Source organism: Syzygium oleosum, unplaced genomic scaffold, assembly GCF_021117445.2.
Source record: "Syzygium oleosum isolate NSW1041296 unplaced genomic scaffold, Sole_v2.1 Sole_v2.03, whole genome shotgun sequence".
Taxonomy (NCBI): Eukaryota; Viridiplantae; Streptophyta; class Magnoliopsida; order Myrtales; family Myrtaceae; genus Syzygium; species Syzygium oleosum.
The window spans coordinates 14,718,827-14,739,261 of record NW_026607487.1 but is presented as its reverse complement, the minus strand read 5'-3'; the positions used below and the strand labels follow the sequence as shown (position 1 = coordinate 14,739,261).

General features: G+C 42.7%; 2 protein-coding genes across 2 annotated transcripts; both read right to left on the bottom strand.

The window, feature by feature from the left end:
• Positions 1 to 899: 899 nt before the first annotated feature.
• Positions 900 to 8,571, bottom strand: LOC115689793 (ubiquitin receptor RAD23c-like). Its single transcript, XM_056309706.1, has 13 exons — positions 8,431 to 8,571; positions 8,286 to 8,400; positions 6,878 to 7,039; positions 4,172 to 4,225; positions 3,842 to 3,918; positions 3,642 to 3,746; positions 3,261 to 3,438; positions 2,852 to 3,004; positions 2,709 to 2,777; positions 2,414 to 2,461; positions 2,207 to 2,316; positions 2,045 to 2,123; positions 900 to 1,266 (listed from the first exon to the last, which is right to left on the bottom strand). Exons 2-13 carry the CDS (start codon positions 8,349 to 8,351, stop codon positions 1,150 to 1,152), a joined length of 1,218 nt encoding a protein of 405 aa, XP_056165681.1. The 5' UTR covers positions 8,352 to 8,400; positions 8,431 to 8,571; the 3' UTR covers positions 900 to 1,149.
• Positions 8,572 to 17,840: 9,269 nt separating this feature from the next.
• LOC115667669 (uncharacterized) lies at positions 17,841 to 18,449 on the bottom strand. Its single transcript, XM_030589226.1, has one exon. It carries the CDS (start codon positions 18,447 to 18,449, stop codon positions 17,841 to 17,843), a length of 609 nt encoding a protein of 202 aa, XP_030445086.1.
• Positions 18,450 to 20,435: the final 1,986 nt, after the last annotated feature.

Below are 20,435 nucleotides of genomic sequence, written 5' to 3'. Positions count from 1 at the left end.
TCTAATCCCTTTCATGACACTTCGACATGCACCTGAAGAGGAATCGTGAAATTTTAATGTGAATCAGAGCTAAGGAGAATAAGGAGAAAAAATTATATGTTTTTTCAAGAAATAGCTTTTATATCATGGTATAAAAAATTCTATCTACGTTTATCCCAACCCTACATGGAATATTTTTATCTCAACTTGTATCCTTCTTATATCTAACATTATCCTATATTCGACAACAGCTAAATATTAGATAATATAAAATTTATTATATACCCATTTTTATCCTGGTCACCATGCGTGGCTATAGGCATTTTCAAACACACGGAGAACATTTGAACAATGATCACCTTAAAAAGGAATATTGAACCTGCCAGAAACCTAATCAACCAGTAATAAGCAAGTCTCACAATACATGAAATGCCCACATTTGCTCTAGAACAGCTATTACTCTTGTGACTCGAGGGTCAAACCATAGTTTGGGTCGTTTCCTATCATAAAGTGAATAATCATATACTTGACTCAATTCTAGATACTAACTTTAATAAAAAGATTAAAAGCATGAGACTTAACGTGATATTAAATTGTGATAGGAGCATTGATGCGCTTGATACATCGAGGTTTCTCGTACGAGGAGACGAAACTCCCCATGGCATAAGATTCTTGTTTTGAGCAGACTACTCTGTAAAATCTCATGGCATGTGTGTCCACCTATGAGTAGCGTAAAACAATCTCTCCTAAATTTTGCGTGGTCAAATACTGTAATGGACTGCAACGAGAACAAAGCGATCATCTGTTGCTGAGCCTCATTAGCAAAACAATGCAATCAATGGGCAAAATAATCACATTGGTGCACGAAGCTTGTAAAATGATAAAAGGCACTTAAAAGTGAAGCAAGTACACTAATAGAATGAATAACCAAGGCAACTATGTATAGAAAACAGAAATTCACAGTAACCAGGAGAGCCTGAAAGACCACAGAGGGTGAGAAGGAAAAATACATCATCCACATTGCCCGCCGGCCTCAGACACTCCAATAACACAAAATATTAAAGGTCAAAGGTTAACAAGATGCAACTGGAAAGTTGGGGGCGGAAGGACACTGGTAGACATTGAAGGCAAGGCACAGAGAGAACAAATGAACCATCCGATTTCCTCGAATCAGTCCTCGTATTCATGTATGTGATCCAAAAGGTAATTAGCAGCCAGCTCTTCATTCTTGTTGCAAGCGAAATACACCTCTAGAACAATTGCTCGATCAAATCCCATCGCTTCGAGCTGTGTCAAGAAAATAATATTACTAACCGCAAGACGAACACTATTTACTGAATAAAAGAAGAAGAGAAAAACAACGAACGTGCAAGACAAAAGTGAACTCCATCCTAATGAAAACTACCAGCCAAGCTTACATGAAAGGTGGAAAAGGAGCAACTTACGCAGTCTTGACTGTAAAATCTAAAAGCTTCTAGTTAAAGCAAGTCGAAAATTTGAGCAAACGCTTACCCGATCTATCCAGCAACCCAACAACCGAATTGCATCAAATGGGTAGACATATAACAAGTCAGTCGTACAGGTTAACAATCGTAAAGAGCATAAATTGCCAGCAACTAAACCATTTGCTGCAGGCATCTAGCAGCATGCATCGGCGAGTGTACCACCATAGCATGTCATGACAGAGTAAAAAGACAACGCAAAAGACATTGAACGTTGTCATTAACAGAAAAACAAGGTTAGAGCTAGCAAGCTTCAAGATAGGCTATCAAAGGTTGACCATCTCCATCAAGCTCAGCTTCCTTTTAGGTCATTACATTCAACAGAATCACAAGCCAGTTTAATGAATTGGTACACAAAGTACTCATTAGTAAAACTATCCAACAACCTCAAACATCAACAGCCGAAAATATTACTTTCTTTCACTTCTCCCAGCGATTTTTATTTTCAGTGGCTTAGAATGAATTAACAGATACTAATCGAACTCCAACTGATGAAGGGAGGAAGGTATAAAGGACGGTCGCTACATAGGGATGGTTAGTCAGATGACAAAATAAAAACTTACCCTCTCTATAGCTTCACGTTCCTCGGGCGTGACAGTAACTGCCTGTGGCATGGCTGATGCCAATTGCCCCAGGATGTTCCTGACAAGATTAATCAATGGAAGCACCATAAATATTCGACCCTAACACTGGTAGAATAGGCAACTGTCATCATAAGTACTAACCCTTCTCCACCCTCCAAAGGTTCATTGATCAATCGGAGGAAGTCAGCTTGATGCTCTTGAATAAGCCTCATAAGGTGTGGATTTTGTTTCCCGAGTTCTTGAAGCATTGGCTGCACAGTCACAAAAGAATATGACAATTGCTACTTCAAATGAAAGACCTTACCAAAATTTAACAATAACCATAACAACAAGAGAAGGCGCAAAAACCTGCAATATTTGTGGATTGGCCTGAACCATAGCTCTCAAAGCTTGGAACTGCAACAGAAATATGATCAAAAACATTTTCCTATTAACAAAGATATACAGGAGCTCTGCAGTGCATGCCAGCATGCATAAACAAACTATGCTCACACATTCATGTGTGTTTGCGCTTGAATGTGTTTGTTCACGTGAGGATGGTGTTGGGCTTGTGATTCAACCAGTTGGTGGAGAGAGAGGATTAGAGGGATAAAGAGGGAGAGAACGTGAGAGAAAGAGGAGAGGGGGGAGACGAAAATATCACCTGCTGACTATTACGAAGAAAGTCTAGAGTACCGGCACCAGCAGCACCTGATCCCACACTCGGAAGACCCTGTCAAGACAGATACATGATTCATTTAATCCAGCCACATGGCCGTGAAATTCTCAAAACTCCAGAACAGGTACCTGAGGAAACAGATCGAGGGGATTTGCATTAGGTCCACTTGGAGGGACAGGTGCAGGTTGGGCAGGCTGTGCTGGTTGGGCAGGCGGATTTGCAGCTTGTGCAGCGGGAGGAACTCGAGCAGCAGGTGGAACTTCAGCTTGCTCAGGGATACCCTGTAAGTGATGGCAAATATAAATGGTCACTGCTTTAAACTAACAGGTGAAGAAAAGAGTTGACAAATTGCAACTGTTAGTTAAAGAGGTTCGAGCACACAAATGATGAGCATCAGCCAGCATTTTTCTTTGGAAGTTCTTGAAGTCGTACAGTGTCAAGAACTTCAAAATTCAAGTATCAAGAACATGGTGACTTGAAACAGAAGACAGTGAATCCAGATTCAAGAAGTCAAAAAAGTTAACAACATTCACAGACCGAGTATAAATATTCAACAGCTCTCTCTGGATTGTTGTAAGCCGCTCGAAGAGCACGAACAACAGTGTCCCTGTCCCATGTCCCTCCACCCATGTCCAATATTTGTTGGATTGCTCCCTCCAAATTGCTTCCTGCAACTAAATTAGAAGCTGCTTGGCCATAGACATCAGACTCCGACCTGAAAATACATTAAATCATTAGGCAAGATAAAACAGTAAAGTGGGAAAAAAATACAATGGTATGCGAAGAGCTCACTTGGGCAGAAGTACCAGGCAAAGACATCAAGAGCATGTTGGACGAATGAGATAAAAACAATGAATAGTAATTGTAAACATCCAAATGTTTTCCCACAAACGCAGACATACAAGACATAATACTTACCCAACAGGAACAGGAGAGGGTGCGGTTGCCAGCGCGGGTGCAGGTGCGGGTGCGGGTGCGGGTGCAGGTGCAGGTGCAGGAGCAGGAGTTGTAACAGCAGCAGGCCTGTGAGTGACAAATAACGGTTGCTTACATGTGCATGCAGACAATTGCACTACTCCTAGAGAACAGAAGAGGTACAGCAAAAGCTAAGAACATACGTTGGAGTAGCCAGCGGAGCCTGAGGGATAATTGAAGGTGGCACTGGAGCAGAAGGTGGGGCACTCGTTTGAGGAGCCTGTACAAAAAAACTGCTTCATTTTCCATATTCTGAGTAAATAGGAGTTTCAACACGAAAACAGCTTTTCACGTGATTTTTTGAGATTGATGTCATCCAGGTGCCAAAAGTTCTCAGAGTACAGCTTACTCCGTATCGTTGTAATTATGACGTAGATCAGAAGATGATATAACATCACAAAACATCATACAGAAACTTCACAACACAGGGCCACAAACTTTGCATATCAACATCATCTGAGAGCATCAAATACCTTTGTTGGAGCTGCAGCGGAAGCAGTTGATCCCTCACCAGACGAGCTCTTACTCTAACAATGTGGAAGCAAATAGGGAAAGTTAGAAAGGACGAACCCAAAAATTGAAAACCAAGAACGACAATTGTGAAAGGACACCTAGGAATTAACAGAAAGCACCGGGAATCTGGTTTTATTTTTATCAGCAAACAGCCAGAATGATGCCCTTCAGCACCTTCAAATGAATGGATATTGGCAACAGAGATACTGCGGTCTAATTTCCAGGGAAAGTAAGATAGCCTGTCTTTACCAAATGATACACTTTCCGCCAATATGATCAAAAGCTTTATGTGGGACATTCTCCTGACTAAGTGCTCTTCAAAATAACATGATTACTAAATAAGCGTCTCATACGTGCAAGACACATCTGAAGCTCAAGCAAGATGATTTAGCCAGTGTTACCAAAATCACAAGTTGACTCGATCTTCCGAGTCAACACTGGAAAACGCGAGTTCACACAACCAACTTGCAAGTTTTGGGTGAACTCGCGTTTTAACTCGGTAAAATCACTAAACTCGAAAGTTGGTTGTGTGACTCGGTATACTGTCCAGCAGGCTTTTTTAGCTTCTGGTGTTGGAGTTTTGGGCTCAAAGAAGCCCAAAACGAAATAAAAGAAAGAATTGTGGCCCAATGCCCCTCAGTTAAACTCACCGTTTAATTAACAAAACTGCCTTTTTTTTCTTCAAGATAACAACTAAACTAGAGAAAGCTTTCTTCATCTGTACAAACAGAAATAGCCACTTCAATCTTTGTAATCTTTGGACAGAGGTAACGACACTAAGACGAAACTAGATTAGTTAGTGACTTATTGTTATATTAGTCTGTTCAGCCAAAGTCTTGTATTGGCTACTCTACTCACAGTTGAAATGTGGATCCAAACAGATTTAAGGTTCTTTTTATTGAAAGACTTTAACCTAATAATGTCATCTATTTTGACTTGTGTGAATTACCCCAAAATAATAGTGCTACACAAATAAATTGCTTACTCATAGTACAAAAGAGAATTCAACCTTAGTTAATGCGACCCAGTTGATAAATTACAGATGTTTTTCTCTAGATGATATTTTATAAGCAACTGAACATGAAAATCTAAGCATGGGTTGACATCACTGAAGGCGTCAATAAAATTTATTGATGATGGTAATTTGACTCATTTCATTCTCATTGTTTTAATTGCTTATTAAATAGTCTAGAGCTTTAGGATATATGCAAACATAATTCATATACTATCTTGCAGTTATTTTGCAAGATTCTCGATTTTACAATCCGATTTTATGGATACCCCATCGATCCTACATGAAAAGGCCAATTTGACTATCCGTGATCTAGCGCATTTAACCAATTTTACCAGGAAAGCCCATTCATATAGCAAGTGTCTCAACTACTTCTGAAAGGTCGTACGTCAAGCGAAATAAATCTCGAAAGTTCAGTTTGTCAGGATAGACTAGTCCTTTTACAAAAGATTTAAGCTATCCTTCAGGATCAGAAGTTTAAATTGGTAAAACCATTCACCCACTGGCACGTCCTCAATCAACAGCGACAATAAATGTCTTATTTTACTGTGTCAGAGAAGCCATTTCGGCTTCCAAGAATCAACTTTTGAATTGTCTGGACCAGTTCGGACTGCTTTCGAAAGTCTAGGATGACGGTTCTAAATCTAACAATACACTATTTCAGCTAGTTCATTGTTTTCCCCTAATGTTAATAAAAATCGAATATGATTGCTCGAAGTAATTTTTTCAATAATGCTATGCATATAAAGATGTTTGCAAAAATTGTACAGTGAATGATGGGGTATGATTGTATTTGAAATTTATAAAAGAAGTCTACTATCTCTTACTTCGACACACTTCTCAAGATACTCGGTCAAACCATTACCGCATTAGTTAGTTCACCATCTCTTCTAAATCATTAAGCACAGCTATCATTACTCTACTCCAAAAGAGCAGCTCACTAACTACATCAAATTGCTACTTTGACATAAACAATTGGCTATATCTGCAAAATAATTTGACCAAGATTGAAAAAGAAAGAGCGAGCGTTGTTCCATCGGTGACATCATATATATAAAGACAATACTATGTAGCATACTTCCACAAAAACTACAGACATTTGGATGTATATCCTTATGACTATTAAAACTAGAGGCTACATACTTCCAAACAAAGAAGTGCTTCAGCGCAGGTGAAGCATACTTCTGGCAATTAGTTGGCTTTAAATCGGCAGCATTTCACGCGCTGCATGTCTAGAACTAACGATAAGGTTCATGAAGCCATAGAAAGAATAGGACACTTATCACTACATGTGGTTTTCAGCTTGAGGCATGCCAGAACTACGCCATGAAGACTTCTCAAACTTCTTCAATTCAACCTTATTGCGGCTACAGCAGTGAAAGTTTATTCTAGCTTTTGGTTCAACGAAAGGCTATTCTTAGTTAGCCATGAATAAAACTTATTCCCCCAATGACTTGCAACGCTCAATGTGAAAAATCTTATCTGTCTCCTGCAGCTATTCCATTCTTTGCAATTCTTGAAGTATGTGCCATTTATCTAGGCAAAATATTAAAGCAACGCAAATGACTTTTCAGCCTCCCCATCGGTAATGACACCGTTGATTGTAGTTGCACAAAGTAGTTCTTTCTAAAATCAAGTGTAAGATTTTACTTACCTTTGTTAACATGATTACGATAAAACTATTCTCAGCAACTTTATTTTCTTCCAAGGTAGTTTCGTCCTTGAGGACTTTCCCTTGATGGATTAGCATCTGTTGAGAGGCCGGGAACATACTTGCTCCTTGAACAGTTTCGATTTTTTTCTTTACATCGACAACCTGTAAAAAGCAGCAAAAAGAATAAGCAATTAGGAATTGGGGACCTACTTATTTGTCTGGAAAGATGAATGTAAATTTTAATATCAAGAAGCAGATCAACTCCATTCCCACCACTTCTTTTGCATACAACATGATACTCACAGACAAAAAAAAAAGCTTCCTCAGTGGAGAAAAGCAATTCCCTTCTCCCCACTTCAGAAGGAACAATAACAAAAACACTCAGAGACCACAGATGAGACAAGTGACATCAGAAGAACTAGCTGGATACAGGGAAGCAGGTGAATACAAACAAAAACACTCAGAAACCACAGGTGAGACAAGTGTCATCAAAAGAACTGGAAGCCCGAAACTAACACCAAACGGCATGTAAAAAACCCAAATTTTTCGGGATTTCCAATACCTAAATTGGTTAATCTAATATCTAAGTACCCAACCAGTGCAGAAACTTGTATTTAGATTCCACAACAGCAAAACCGGTGTAAAACTGCATTTCCACAGCACGAGGAAAGGGGCTCGGATAGACGATGTTCACACTTCCTACAAAACCACAAGCTCCTAAACATTCAATAAGTACCTAGGTGCTTCGTATTGTCAACATCAAGGCTGGAATAAGTTGCTAAGTGGACAAACATCATACCTCGCTCAGCATTTGAATTTTCACAACTGAAGAAGCCCACGCCGTCTCATCACATGATGAGACTATATTTCAAATAGTTAAATGCTGACCCATAAAGTTCAACAGCAATTACAATATCGACGAAAACACCTATCGCAATTTCGCTCCTCCAACAACCTCACGCGAATTCAGAATTGACTTACACGCAGGTAAAGAAATCACTTAGAAACCAAAAATTTATACTCAGGCCCAACGAAACACAGAACCAAAGCGCAGGGCTAATCACCAAGCGATAAACTAAGGCCAGATAGCACAGGAGCAGGACAGGGCAAGGCAATCGAAACAAAACCCTAACGGCAGCCCCAATTACGCGGAACCGAAGCGCGCCCCCGCGCGCGCGCGCACGAAGCGGCAGCGGGACACACCCTAGAGATCAATCCCGAAGGCACAATCGCAACCCTAAACCACCAGACACAAAGCCCCTCTCCCCCCCCCCCCCCCCAAGAAACCCCCCCGGGGAGCAATCGATGAGAAACCGGAATTGAGAGCTCGGCGGCGGCGACAGAAACCCCCCCCCCCCCCCCCCGAAAGCCGGAGGGGGAGGAGGACGACGGGCGGAGAGGAACTGACCATGTCTTGGGGCTCCACTTCGATTTCGAAGTTGTTGCCCTTCAGAGTCTTGACGAAAATCTTCATCTCGAAAGCGATCTCCGGCGACAGATTCTCCCTTCCCCTTCCCCTTCCCCTTCCCCTTCCCTTCGCCCCTCTCGGCGACGCGAACCGATCGCTCGTCTCCGCTCTTCCGTCGATCGATCGAAGAGAGAGGAATCGCGACTCGCACAGAGAGAGAGAGAGAGAGAGAGAGAGAAAGAGTGTGTGTGACCTCTTGCTCAAGAAAAGCCTTTTTTCTCTCACTCCCTTATTATTATTATTCTTTTATTTGACGCGCTTGCCGTGCTGCCGATGCGCACGCGACGGGGTGGGGAGTGACGGCACGCAAGCGAACTCAGGGTGGGGATCAGCGCGGCGCGCGTGTAGGGGACTCGCGTGGAGCGGGAGTGGGGGCGCGGGGGGGGGTGTGCTGGGGAGGGGTCGGTTTGGTGTGGGTAAAGAAGAAGGCGGGGTGGGTGTAGATTTTTGCTACTGGGGTGAGGGTGAGGGTGGGATGACCCCTCTGTCCGCTCTCTCTTTGCTGCGTTGTGATCCATAGCGGATATGTGTTTTTCAAGTTTTTTGTTTTTGGGGGGGGCCAGATTTTTCTTTCCCCACTCAGCCCCCCCAACTTGCTTGCAGTTTTTGGCCCTTTCCCAAATCTTCTAAATCGAGTAATCTACTAATTATTTTGATATCGATGTCTTAATTAGTATACATCTGAATCAAAGTAAATTTCGGGGGTTATTACCGTGAAAAGCCCCGGGCTCGTACATCTGTCACAAATTTACCCCAAATTGATTTTTTAACCACCAAAGACTCCAAACCGATGCATACGTGACAAATTTATTCCAAGCTGATTTTTTTATCATAAAAAACCCCACACCGATATACCTGTGACAAATTTACCCCTCAATAAATTGGATTAATAAAACGAAAAACCATAATTTGGTAAATCTGCGAGAAAAAGAAGAGAGGTAAAACCCTAAACTAGTACACCCGCAACTGTCACGTGTCATCTAACTTAGTAATTCGACGGTAAAATTTAACGGAAATTGACGGAGAGTAAATTTATTGTAGATGTTTCAGTTTGGGGTTTTTGATGATCAAAAAATCAGTTCGAGGTAAATTTGTCACAAGTGTACCAGTTTTGGGTTTTTCATGATATTAACCCTAAATTTTAATACATGGGTAAATCGGACAGACACCGGCCTTCTCGTTTTTTACATGACTAATGCACATACGAGGCGCTCACATACGAGGCGCCTCAAATCGCGATAGAGAGAAATTCGTTGATAACCGACGGATATTCATTTCGCATCGTACGCTTAAAATGTTCGGAGTGAAAAGACCGAAAGAATTTCTTTGGAAAAAAAGTGAAATAGTTACGGATCATTCTCAATAGCCTAAAGGTAATTACAGAGTCATTATTACGATGTCAAATTGAGCACTTCACTGTATTTACCTTATGCTACATGCGTAATAGCGTAATGTACCAATCATTGGTAAACAGATTTTTTTGCCCTTCTACCGCTAAAACTATCGAAGTTGAACATCTCATCGGGGGCTAATGTCCGTTCGGCTGGAGGAAATCTTTGCACGTTTTGATTACCTTTTTACGAGGCCTACGCATCAACAAAGCCATGTATTTGTGGTTGTCCCTTGGCCGGAAGGTCCTAATACAAGGTGAAGAAAGGATCACCTAATTTGTACAGGAAAAGCACAAAGCCAATCTCGAGGAAGCGTAAAGTTTCACGTGGAATCTTTTGTCTAGATGTAGGTAGTCAGCATCTTTACTGACATTTTTTGTTCACCAAGTCTCTCTCAGAGATAGTGCCCGTATCGTTATACCTTATGGGTCGAAGTATATCCTACAAGGAAATTTGCTAGTTTAGAACTGAGATAGGTACGGCTGCCATTCGCCGAGGCTTCATCGACGGCTCCCCTTTTCGTCAGGTCGCTAACTTTTTTCGACCTTCCGGTGCTTAGGCAGGCATTAGCCTTCATGAATTGTAATTCTCGATAGAGATTCAGTATATATAATTAAAGTAAGAATATATGCAAGTTTACATTTTTTGGCTGAGAAAATGTCGGACGTCAAATTGAGGATTCAAAGTTGAAGACAAAAGGAAACAACTCTACTCGGTGAAATTGTTATGAGTGTCTCTTTGCTTTCTCTCCTTCCATCTTAGTCTCGTTTTGGTTCCCTTTCGCTTGTACTAGCAAAAAAGAGACACTTACGTATGTACAAGAAAATATAAAAAGAAAGAAAGGAAAGTGTGATTCTATTTAGAGAAAAAACCACTAAAAACTCCAAATTATGTCAATTATGATACATTTATCCCAAAAAATTTATGCTAATTATGACATATTTACCCCTTGTGTAGTTTCGTCCAAAGTCACCATTAAAATGATGACATGGATTCGACGTGACACTTTTGGAAATAAGTGGCTCTGATGTGGCGCCACATTGAAAAAGAAAAAAAACTAAAAAAGATATAAAAAAAAATTGCATTGTTCATCGTTTTCTCCAACGAGAAAGAACATTATTTCGCAAAGTACTATTCATCGCGAAGTATTGTTCTTTGTCTTTAATCACTTGGCCAAACTCCTCTGGAGCTCTTACTTTGCTGCCCACATCCAACGGCGCTGATCGGCACTTTACCCGACTACCCGCAAGCTTCGAAGATCGAGGTCAGACCCTAAAGCTAAGTTTCAAGCTTGAGCGGCCATGGCGGCCGCGGCCTTCGAATTTCAAGGTCAATCCCTCGTGCCAAGCTTCGAGCTAGAGTGATCATGGCGGCCGCAAGCTTCGAGGCTGGGCCATGTCGACTTGCCACTAATCTAGGGGTCTTGAACTTCCCACTAATCAATACACCCAATCTCGTGCCTAAGTAATGAGATTCAGTATTGCCAATAAGTCGGCCATTTCCATTCTTGAAACTTCGTTTCCTGGACAAGGAAGTTGTGTTCTTCCTTGCCAAAGAAGACGATGAACAGTGCCATTTTTTCTTTTATAGTTTTTATTTTTTTCTTTGTCCGATGCAGCATTCACTGGGCACCACATCAAAGCCACTTGTATGTAAAAGTGCCATGTCGGATTCATGTCAGCTTTTTAACGCTAACTTTGGACGGAACTATAATGGAGGGTAAATGTCACATGGGCATAGTTTGGGATTTTTTTTATAAAAAAATTGGGATAAATATGTTACAATGAGCATAGTTTGAGGTTTTTAATAGTTTTTTCCCTTTGATTTATCTCTCTATAGAATTCATAAACCCTAACTTTAGGTTCAGTCCCAAATTTTCCTCGAACCTTTTTCTTGTCTAAAAAAAACCATTAACTTTAACTCTAGTCCAAAATCTGCCTCACGTTAGCCCTCTGTCAAAAAATCGCTGTCAATCATCCCTAATTTCTCTAATTTTCATATCAAAGAACGATTTCATTTTGGATTCCATGCCACCTTGCTGATGTGGATTTGTTACCGAGGTGAAAATGCCACGTCAAACAACTAATAGCGAATTTTTGGACGGAAGGTTAACAAGGCAAATTTGAGACTATTTCTTTTTTTTTAGACAAAAAGAGTTCGGAGGAACTAAACCTAAAGTTTGAAATTTTTTTCGTAATGAACAAAAGTTCATGGCAAATTTAGACCGGACCTAAAGTTAGGGGTTTTATTAGGACAATTAAATCTTTCCCATCCTCCAACAATTTATATTCATTTCCTAAAGTAACCTCACTCATACTTTCTCTTCTTTTTCTTAATTCTTTTTTTTTTTTACATTTTGAACACATGGAAATAGAGTTTCACGATGAAGGGAGGACATAAAATCGGACTATCATGACAAGCGCAAATTATCAATTTGATCAATGACATATGAAATGGACGAGGTTAAGATTCTGTGGAGATCAACATGAAGACAACAAACACAAGAATCTTCTATTTTCATCATTTTCCGGGATGCTGGTGCTTTAGTATAATATTGTTTCTAAGTTCTAATTTAATGTCTAACCTACAGTAGATAAAAAGTCATTCTAATGTCGTTTTTCTGAATTTTTTCTTGAAATTTATTTTAACAACATAGCTTGTGTAGTTTTTTTTTTTCCACAATCACGCCGGTCGCTATGGACTTGGATAATTGGTCAATCTATCAAACTATAATTGCCCACATCAATGGTGATGGAAGTGGGCTTTGTAGCAAATAGATTACATGGCCATCCGTTTTCTAAAAACTACTTTTTCCTCAAAGTCCAGGATGTCGCGAGATATGTGATACGGCGAAGTAAGAATTTAGTTTTATAAGTGCTTTAATATCATGAGAGTCAAAGGTAATAATCTTATCTAAAGAATTTAGTTCTGTAAGTGCTTTAATATCATGAGAGTCAAAGGTAATAATCTTGGGAAAAGTGCCAAAAAAGTCCTAAACCTTTTGCATTAGTGCCAATTTAGTCCTAAACCTTTTTTTGGTGCCAATTCAGTCCTAAACCTTTTGCATTGGTGCCAATTTAGTCCTAAACCTTTTTTTGGTGCCAATTAAGTCCTAAACCTTTTAAATTGGTGCCAATTCAGTCCTAAACCTTTTGTTTTTGTGCCAATTTAGTCCTTCCGGCCAATTTTGACCGGAATTTGCCTACGTGGACGCCTGCCGGCCGGCGGCCGGTCACCGGCGCCGACGTGGACAACTTTAATATTTTTTTGAATTTTTATTTTTTTCCTTTTTTTTTCTTTTTTTTTCCACTTTTTTTTTGGTTGTCTTCCTCCTTACTCGCGGCCGGTCGCCGGTTCGGCGACGGCCGTCAGGCCGAGGCCGGCGAGGGCGAGCCTCGCCTTGGTCGGGCGAGGCTCGAGCCCTCGCCGGAGGCCGCGGCGAGGGCGAGCCTCGCCATGGTCGGGCGAGGCCCGACCTCGCCGGATCCGCGAAGCTCGACCTCGCCGGATCCGGCGAGGTCGGGCCTCGCCGCACCATGGCGAGGCTCGCCCTCGCCGCGGCCTCCCGTGAGGGCTCGAGCCTTGCCTTGGTCGGGCGAGGCTCGCCCTCGCCGCGGCCTCCGGCGAGGTCGGGCCTCGCCATGGTCGGGCGAGGCTCGCCCTCGCCGCGGCCTCCCGGCGAGGGCTCGAGCCTCGCCATGGTCGGGCGAGGCCCGACCTCGCCGGATCCGGGCGAGGTCGGGCCTCGCCGGCGCCGGGCGAGGCTCGACCTTGCCGGATCCGGCGAGGTCGAGCCTCGCCCGACCATGGCGAGGCTCGGCCTCGCCGGACGAGGCCGCCCTCCCCAGTGGCCGGTCGCCGGACCGGCGACCGGCCCGATGAAGAAGAAACCAAAAAAAAAAAGTGGAAAAAAAAGAAAAAAAAAAAAAAAAAAATTCAAAAAATATTAAAATATTATTTAATTTGTCCACGTCGGCGCCACGTCGGCGCGGTGACCGGCCGCCGCCGGCAAAGCGTCCACGTCAGCAAATTCCGGTCAAAATTGACCTAAGGACTAAATTGACACAAAAATAAAAGGTTTAGAACTGAATTGGCACCAATTTAAAAGGTTTAGGACTTAATTGGCACCAAAAAAAGGTTTAGGACTAAATTGGCACCAATGCAAAAGGTTTAGGACTGAATTGGCACCAAAAAAAGGTTTAGGACTAAATTGGCACTAATGCAAAAGGTTTAGGACTTTTTTGACACTTTTCCCTAATAATCTTATCTACCGAATCACTGCACGTTTCTATTGAAATATGGTGTTTATCAATGGTGATATTAATCCAAGACGTACATTCATAATTGATAATGAAAGATCGTTTTTTTAGCGTCTTTGAATATGATTTATCGGCTTATCTATGCACATGTAGTTTGTCAGCACCAGATGACAAAATCTTGATAGTAACATCCTCTTATATTTATTAAGGCAAAACTTTAATTTATCTGCTTTTTAGTTTTTAAAGCAAATGCCCACTTTCTTCTCGTACATTGTCTCCCTGAGGGATAACGATACAAATAATCTCTGAACTTTGACTCGATGTATAATGTGGTCGCTGAATTTTTAATTTATTAATATGGTCCCTGAACTTTTAGTTTTTTCAGTTTGGTCTCTAGACTTTTGATATATGTTCGAGTTAGTCCCCGGATTATATGAAAATATTCAATTTTATCCAAGAACTAGATTTTCATATAGTCCATGGCAACATTGACCATTTTCATATGGTTCGGGGACTAGATTGAACATGCATCGAAAGTTCAGAAATCACATTGAACAAATTGAAAGTTGAGGGACGACATACATATTGAGCTAAAGTTCAGGGATTATATTGAATAAATTGAAAGTTCAGGTACTATATTTCACATTGGGCCAAAGTTCAAGGGTCATTTGCATCATTTTCCCATTCCCTAATTAAGTAATCTCTTTCCATGCATAACTAGCCCAGTGTCTACAAATCCACGCATGCAATAGAAGAAATAAAGACAGAAAAGACCAAGAAAACACAGAAGAGCCTCAAGCCCAGATTCGCTGACAGGATGGACGGAGAAGGAAAGACATTCGGAACTCCTAGGGCCGTAATGTATCGATCACGCTGCGTAATCTTGGACTATTGGGCTCACGGGTTGTAATGCACCGAATCGTGGGCTTAGCGAACTTGCGAATCGAGACTCATCATCCGTGCCCACTTATTTCTTTACCCCTCTACTGAACCCGACGTGCGTCTCGTTCATTCTTCGGGGCAAAATTTCCGAAAAAACAAACCACCAGTCTGGTGCAACAAAGTTGAAAGTCCTCCTTTGAATTCATCTAGTCACGTTTATATTCTAATCGAGAAATAATCCGACCAAATATGAGTTTTTTAAACAAATCCATACTCCCAAATTGATCGGGATTGAATATAACTTAGTCATCATCGTACGATTGACTCGTTACATCACATCAATATGTAATTGGCAATTGATTCACGAAGCCATTTCTCGGACTAAAGCTGGTTTTAGTACAGCATTGTCGAGGGACTTTGAATTCAACCCATGAAAGCCTGTCGACAAAAGTAAATGTGTTTGGTGAAGCAATTTGAAAGCTTATTTGGCAAAAATTCAATGCATTCACAAAGGCGTTTCTCTCAAGGCAAGGGGCAGAGCTGCGCTGGCATCGTAGTATTTTCGGGATGCTGAAGGTGAGAGCTGATGAGTTTTCTTATTTCAATCTTGCCCTCACTATTATTTTCGTATTCCTTTTTTACCCCCGAATGTTGGTACTGTCCATGGTCTCTCTCCCTCGGTCGCCAAAGCTAATCTCATCACTCCGCGAAGAGTCTCCAGCTGGTCGACGCTCACTGAGAGTTGAGGGACGTCGAGAATTGAGGTGTCGACGATCGACAGTCGCGAACCTATCTCGAGCGAGATTTGGAGGGCCGTGGATCTGTTTGTGGCAAGATCTAGAGGGTCCCAAATGGTCGCACGAGACTCACCGAGGTCGCATGACCTCGGCGTGGACTTGACTAGAGGGTCGGGCGACCTCGGCGGCAATCACGTGGGGTGGGGTCAAGCCACCTCAGCGGCCTCTGCGCCAAGTCACGCCGACGCTCGAAGGGCCAGATCCGACTCGCCTACGGTCACGCGACCTTTGCATCACCTCACCTGAGGTCGCACAACCTTAGTAATTAGCCGTCAATTGAGCTTTCGATTTTGTTTTCCTAAAGTCCTTTACAAGTGTCGTGCTATCAGTGTTGACCATTTCGTGAAAGCTCTCTGGTCAAAAATCCTTTGCATTTACCTACGAGTTTTTTCTAAATGCTCTCCGAAATGCACCCGAAAACTTTGGGTTGGGCATCGAATTAGATCGACTGGCGTTTTCGCCGTTGGTGTCAAAGCAGACATGTGATCGAGTAATGGCAGGAGAACGACGAATCCATCTCCTCCAAAGCGAGAGCCAAAACTGCAAGAGGTGTCGGCAGATCTATTTATTGGCATTTCTAGGTATCATATTAATTGTGGGATTTTATGGATCCATCCCCATTAACACCTAGCAGCCTTAACTAGCTAGGTAGGTGAGGTGCAAAGGTTACAGTATTGGCCCCAAAACAATAATGAGGGTCCTTTTCTTTTCCTCTTCTCAAGGCATCCATCCCCACTAGTTCTGGTATTGATTTTACAGGTGATAATAAAAAAAAGTGATTTGTTTATGATTAATCAAAAGTAAAATAATACCTTTTCCCTTTTCGTCTAAATTTAAAATAGAGCATATTTGAATATACTTATAACCATTTAGGCAGGGTGTATCAAATGACCTTTTACTTTTTTTGTATTTTGCCTTTTACTCGAGCTAAATCTTGCGACATCTGAACTTTATTTCTTTATTACCCCCATATTATCTGAAATTTTTATAATATACAAGTTTTGATGCGTGAAATCGTAGTAAGATTATGTACCGATAACAAAGCCATCCAATGGGGCAACTTATGGAAAGTCAATAAGCATGCCAATATCCGAAAAGGTATCTTATCATCAAATATAGTACTAAATATGGGACCAAAACACCACGTTTGGATTTTGGTTACGTTTGTTTTGCAGAAAATAAATGATTCGAAAAATATTTTCCTAAAAATGGTATCTTATATCGCTTCTAAAAACGAGTGAACAAATTCGTTTTTCATCGCCCACGAAAAATTTTTAGATATAAATTATTGTCGATAATAAAAAAAATTCATCGATTAATTACTTCGAGCAATACAAACCGTCATTGTTAGAGAATATTTTCTAAATCATTCATATTTAGGGTCCGTTTGTTTGAAGGAAAAATGTTTACCCCATATCGTTATCCGACTTTTCAATATTTGGATGACTAAAAACTAATTGATTTGCGGAAAATGATGACTGATGAATGAAAGTCGATGACAATGTTTGGATGTAAATGGTTGCAAAAAACGAAAATATTTTTCATTAACTAATTATCATAAACTATACAAACAATTATTTTTAAGAAAAAAAAAATTTAAAAATCATAATTTTCCATGAAACATGCGGCAACTTCAATATCGCTATATTTCTTTTTCCGGCTGGCCGCGCCACTTTGTTTTGAGGTTCACATGAATTGTCGAGCGCAGCAGATTTCGCCAAACCCATTCAAGTTTTTTTTGTTTTTTTTGGGTCGAATAACCCATTCAAGTTTGAACCGGTCTCTTTTGATAGGCAAGATATTTTCAAACGGACAATAAAAAGGGGAGATATTCATCGACCAACAATTTGTCGCGCAAATTTCAATCCAAACCTCCAATCAGAGGCGATCCTTAATAGTGTCACTGACGCTGAATTTTGGTATATCCGCCAAACATCTTTTTTCCTCCCACTCCTTCCTCGTCGTTTCCGAAAGACCCAAAAAAAAACAGAAGGAGAGGAGAAACTACCCCCCCCGTTCCCACTTTCGCCTATGTTTCCTAGCTGCTAGCTACATATATCATTTCCCTTTACAAATAAAAAAATCCAAGACTAAAAAGAAAAGTCAATTTATACAAAATCAGCGTCCGCCGTCCCACGAACCCCCGCTCCGATCCCCCGGCCCCGCCTATAGCGCCGGCATGGTCTCCCCGCGCCGCCACAAGAAGTCCGACAGATCGGACGGGCCGTAGCCCGCGTCGGAGAAGTCGAACAGCCCGTCGAACGCCACGTACCCGCCCTCCTCGTCCCCGCCGCCGTACGCATCCCCGGCCCCGTACTGGAACGGGTCGTCGTAGCAGCAGCCCGGGAACCCGCCCTCCAGCTCCCAGAGCTCGCCGATCCCGGACTCCTCCGACGCGACCCGGACCAGGTCGGCCTCGCGCCGCGCCGCCTCGCCGCCCGAAGTGGGGGTGGTCGAGGGCGGGAGGCCGAGCTCGTCGTCCGAGGCTCCCAGGAGGTACCCGAGCTCCGACTTCGAGTCCCCGGACTCCGCCGTGAGGTCGACCACCTCCACCGCCGCCGGCGACGGCAGCGAGGACGCCGAGGCGGCCGAGATCTCGTCCTGGAAGCTCCGCATGAGGGAGTCCAGATCCGGGGCCCCCGGCTCGGGGTCGGAGTCGTCGAGGAAGCCGAGGAGATCGTCCCTCAGCCTCTTCACCTCGGCCGAATGGAACTCCAGCTCCTCCGCGCCGTCGTCGCCTCTGAACCGCTTCCTACTGCTGCTCTGATCTTCCATCGGAATGAAACCAAAAGAAAACGCTCAAACTTCTGTGCTATGGGCTCGACCCAGATGCCGCCGAGGGGAAATGATTGGGTTCTTCTGCTCGTTGCTGCGAGAATCGCCGACTGGCTTCGAGAAGGCTTTATAGGGGGGAGACAAGGAGATGGAGAAGAAGACGAAGAAGAAGAGACAAATGGTGTGTGTGTGTGGGAGAGAGAGAGGTGGGTGGGTGGGGAGATGGATGGGGTAACGTGCAGGCGCGTGGGATGTGAATTTGCTTAGGTCGTCACGGACGTCTTGCCTTCTCCTTCTCCTTCTTCCTTTCTTTATTATTTATTATTTATTATTATATTTCTTTTTGTGTTCTAGTGCGTGTCCCGGCGTTCCCATGTTGCGGAATTGAATCGGGGTTTGAGTTCCGTCCTGCGTATACGGTCGGGAAACCGGGTGGGGCCCGCCCCGGCATAGTCAATCACGGCCGCGGCTTTTGCCCCTTTTTTTTCCACTTTTGTCTTCTCCCCCCCCCCCCCCCCCCCACACTGGATTTCTCCGCTAGGTCTCCATCCGGCCCGGCCCGGCCCGGCTCGGCTCGGCTCGGCTCGGCTTCCCCCCGGCGACCACGTGATCAGGTCGCTTGACCCGGCGCTGCATATTAAAATAATTCCGAAAATCCACGGGAAGGGGCAAAAAAAATATCATCGAGATGATGATGACGACGGTCGGTCGGAGTGTACCCGAACGAGATGAGGCGAGACCTTCACTCGGGCCAATCAAAAACGTAAGACGCACACGTTGAAAAGTAAGAAGATTGCTCGATCTCTTGTTATTTTTGGTCGAAAAAGATTGCTTTCATTTAATAGGTTGCTTTCGACCCAAAGAATCAACCGAGCGGGACTCAATCCGCCCACGACGTCTGCGCCCCCGTTTTACCATCTATTGCATCTCTGGGCTTTGCTCGTTTTTGCCTCCTTCGTGAATAAAAGGGTGGGTAGGGCGATGGATGCTAACAACCCTCTTTGAAAGTAGCCACGAGAAAATTGTCTAAAAAATCAAATTTTTTCGCGTTCTGTCGACTGAGTCCGTCCGGCTTGTTGACGTGGAAACCGGCCATCCTACGAGACCTAGGTAGGCGGCGCCGATGTGGATAATTTTTTTATAATGTTTAATTTTTTCGAATTTTTGTTATTTTTCCTTTCTTTTCTTCCCCCTTTTTTTTTTTTACACCTTTGGCGAGTGAGGGGCTCGCCGACCACAAGCGAGGGCCACGACGCTTCGCTGGCCACAAGCGAGGGGCTCATGGCTCTCGCTTGGATCTGGGAGAGGCCCGACACCCTCGCTTATGGCCGGCGATGGTCGGCCGGGCCGACCGTCGCCGGCTAGAGGTGTTAAAAAAAAGAAAGGAAAAATAAATTAAAAATTAATATAAGTTCGAAAAAATATTAAATATTTATTAAAAATTATTAACGTTAGCTCTGGCCATGCCACGTAAGCCTTCGAGCATCCACGTCAGCAATTTTCGACAAAAATTGATCGAATTGATTCAATTGGCAAAACGTGAATTGAGACTAAATTAACAAAATTAAAAAATTTATGACTAAATTAGCAAAAGCATAATGAGCTTATAACTTTTTGGACAATTTTCCCGCTGTAATTATGAAAGGCCTCGTGCCCATATGGAAATGTTCTAATTGATTTATAACTACTCCCGCAGCAAGTACGATCCGAACGTCACGCCCTATAATAATCATGCCGGCGACTTGATAGAACTACAGTACGTCCAAATAAGCTTTACTTCGCGAAGCGGGCAATCGAACAAGTCTAGGGTCTACTTTCCCATTTTGTTAGCATTATTGAAAGAGAACAGGGGTGGCTCCCGCAGATTTTTCTAATGGAAATATGGTGGGTGGGGGGAAGTCCTGGTCAATTGGCTGGCTGGTGCTTTTGAAACGGCATATCAGATTTGGTTTTGATTATAATCTTATAGTGTAGACTTTGGACAAG

Excerpts from the sequence above, each read along its gene's own strand:
- LOC115689793 (XM_056309706.1), bottom strand. The coding sequence starts at position 8,351 with ATGAAGATTTTCGTCAAGACTCTGAAGGGCAACAACTTCGAAATCGAA. Across the intron at positions 3,439-3,641 it reads CCCTCTCCTGTTCCTGTTGG|GTCGGAGTCTGATGTCTATG; the intron begins GTAAGTATTATG and ends ATGTATTTTCAG. Across the intron at positions 2,317-2,413 it reads CCAATCCACAAATATTGCAG|CCAATGCTTCAAGAACTCGG; the intron begins GTTTTTGCGCCT and ends GTGACTGTGCAG.
- LOC115667669 (XM_030589226.1), bottom strand. The coding sequence starts at position 18,449 with ATGGAAGATCAGAGCAGCAGTAGGAAGCGGTTCAGAGGCGACGACGGC.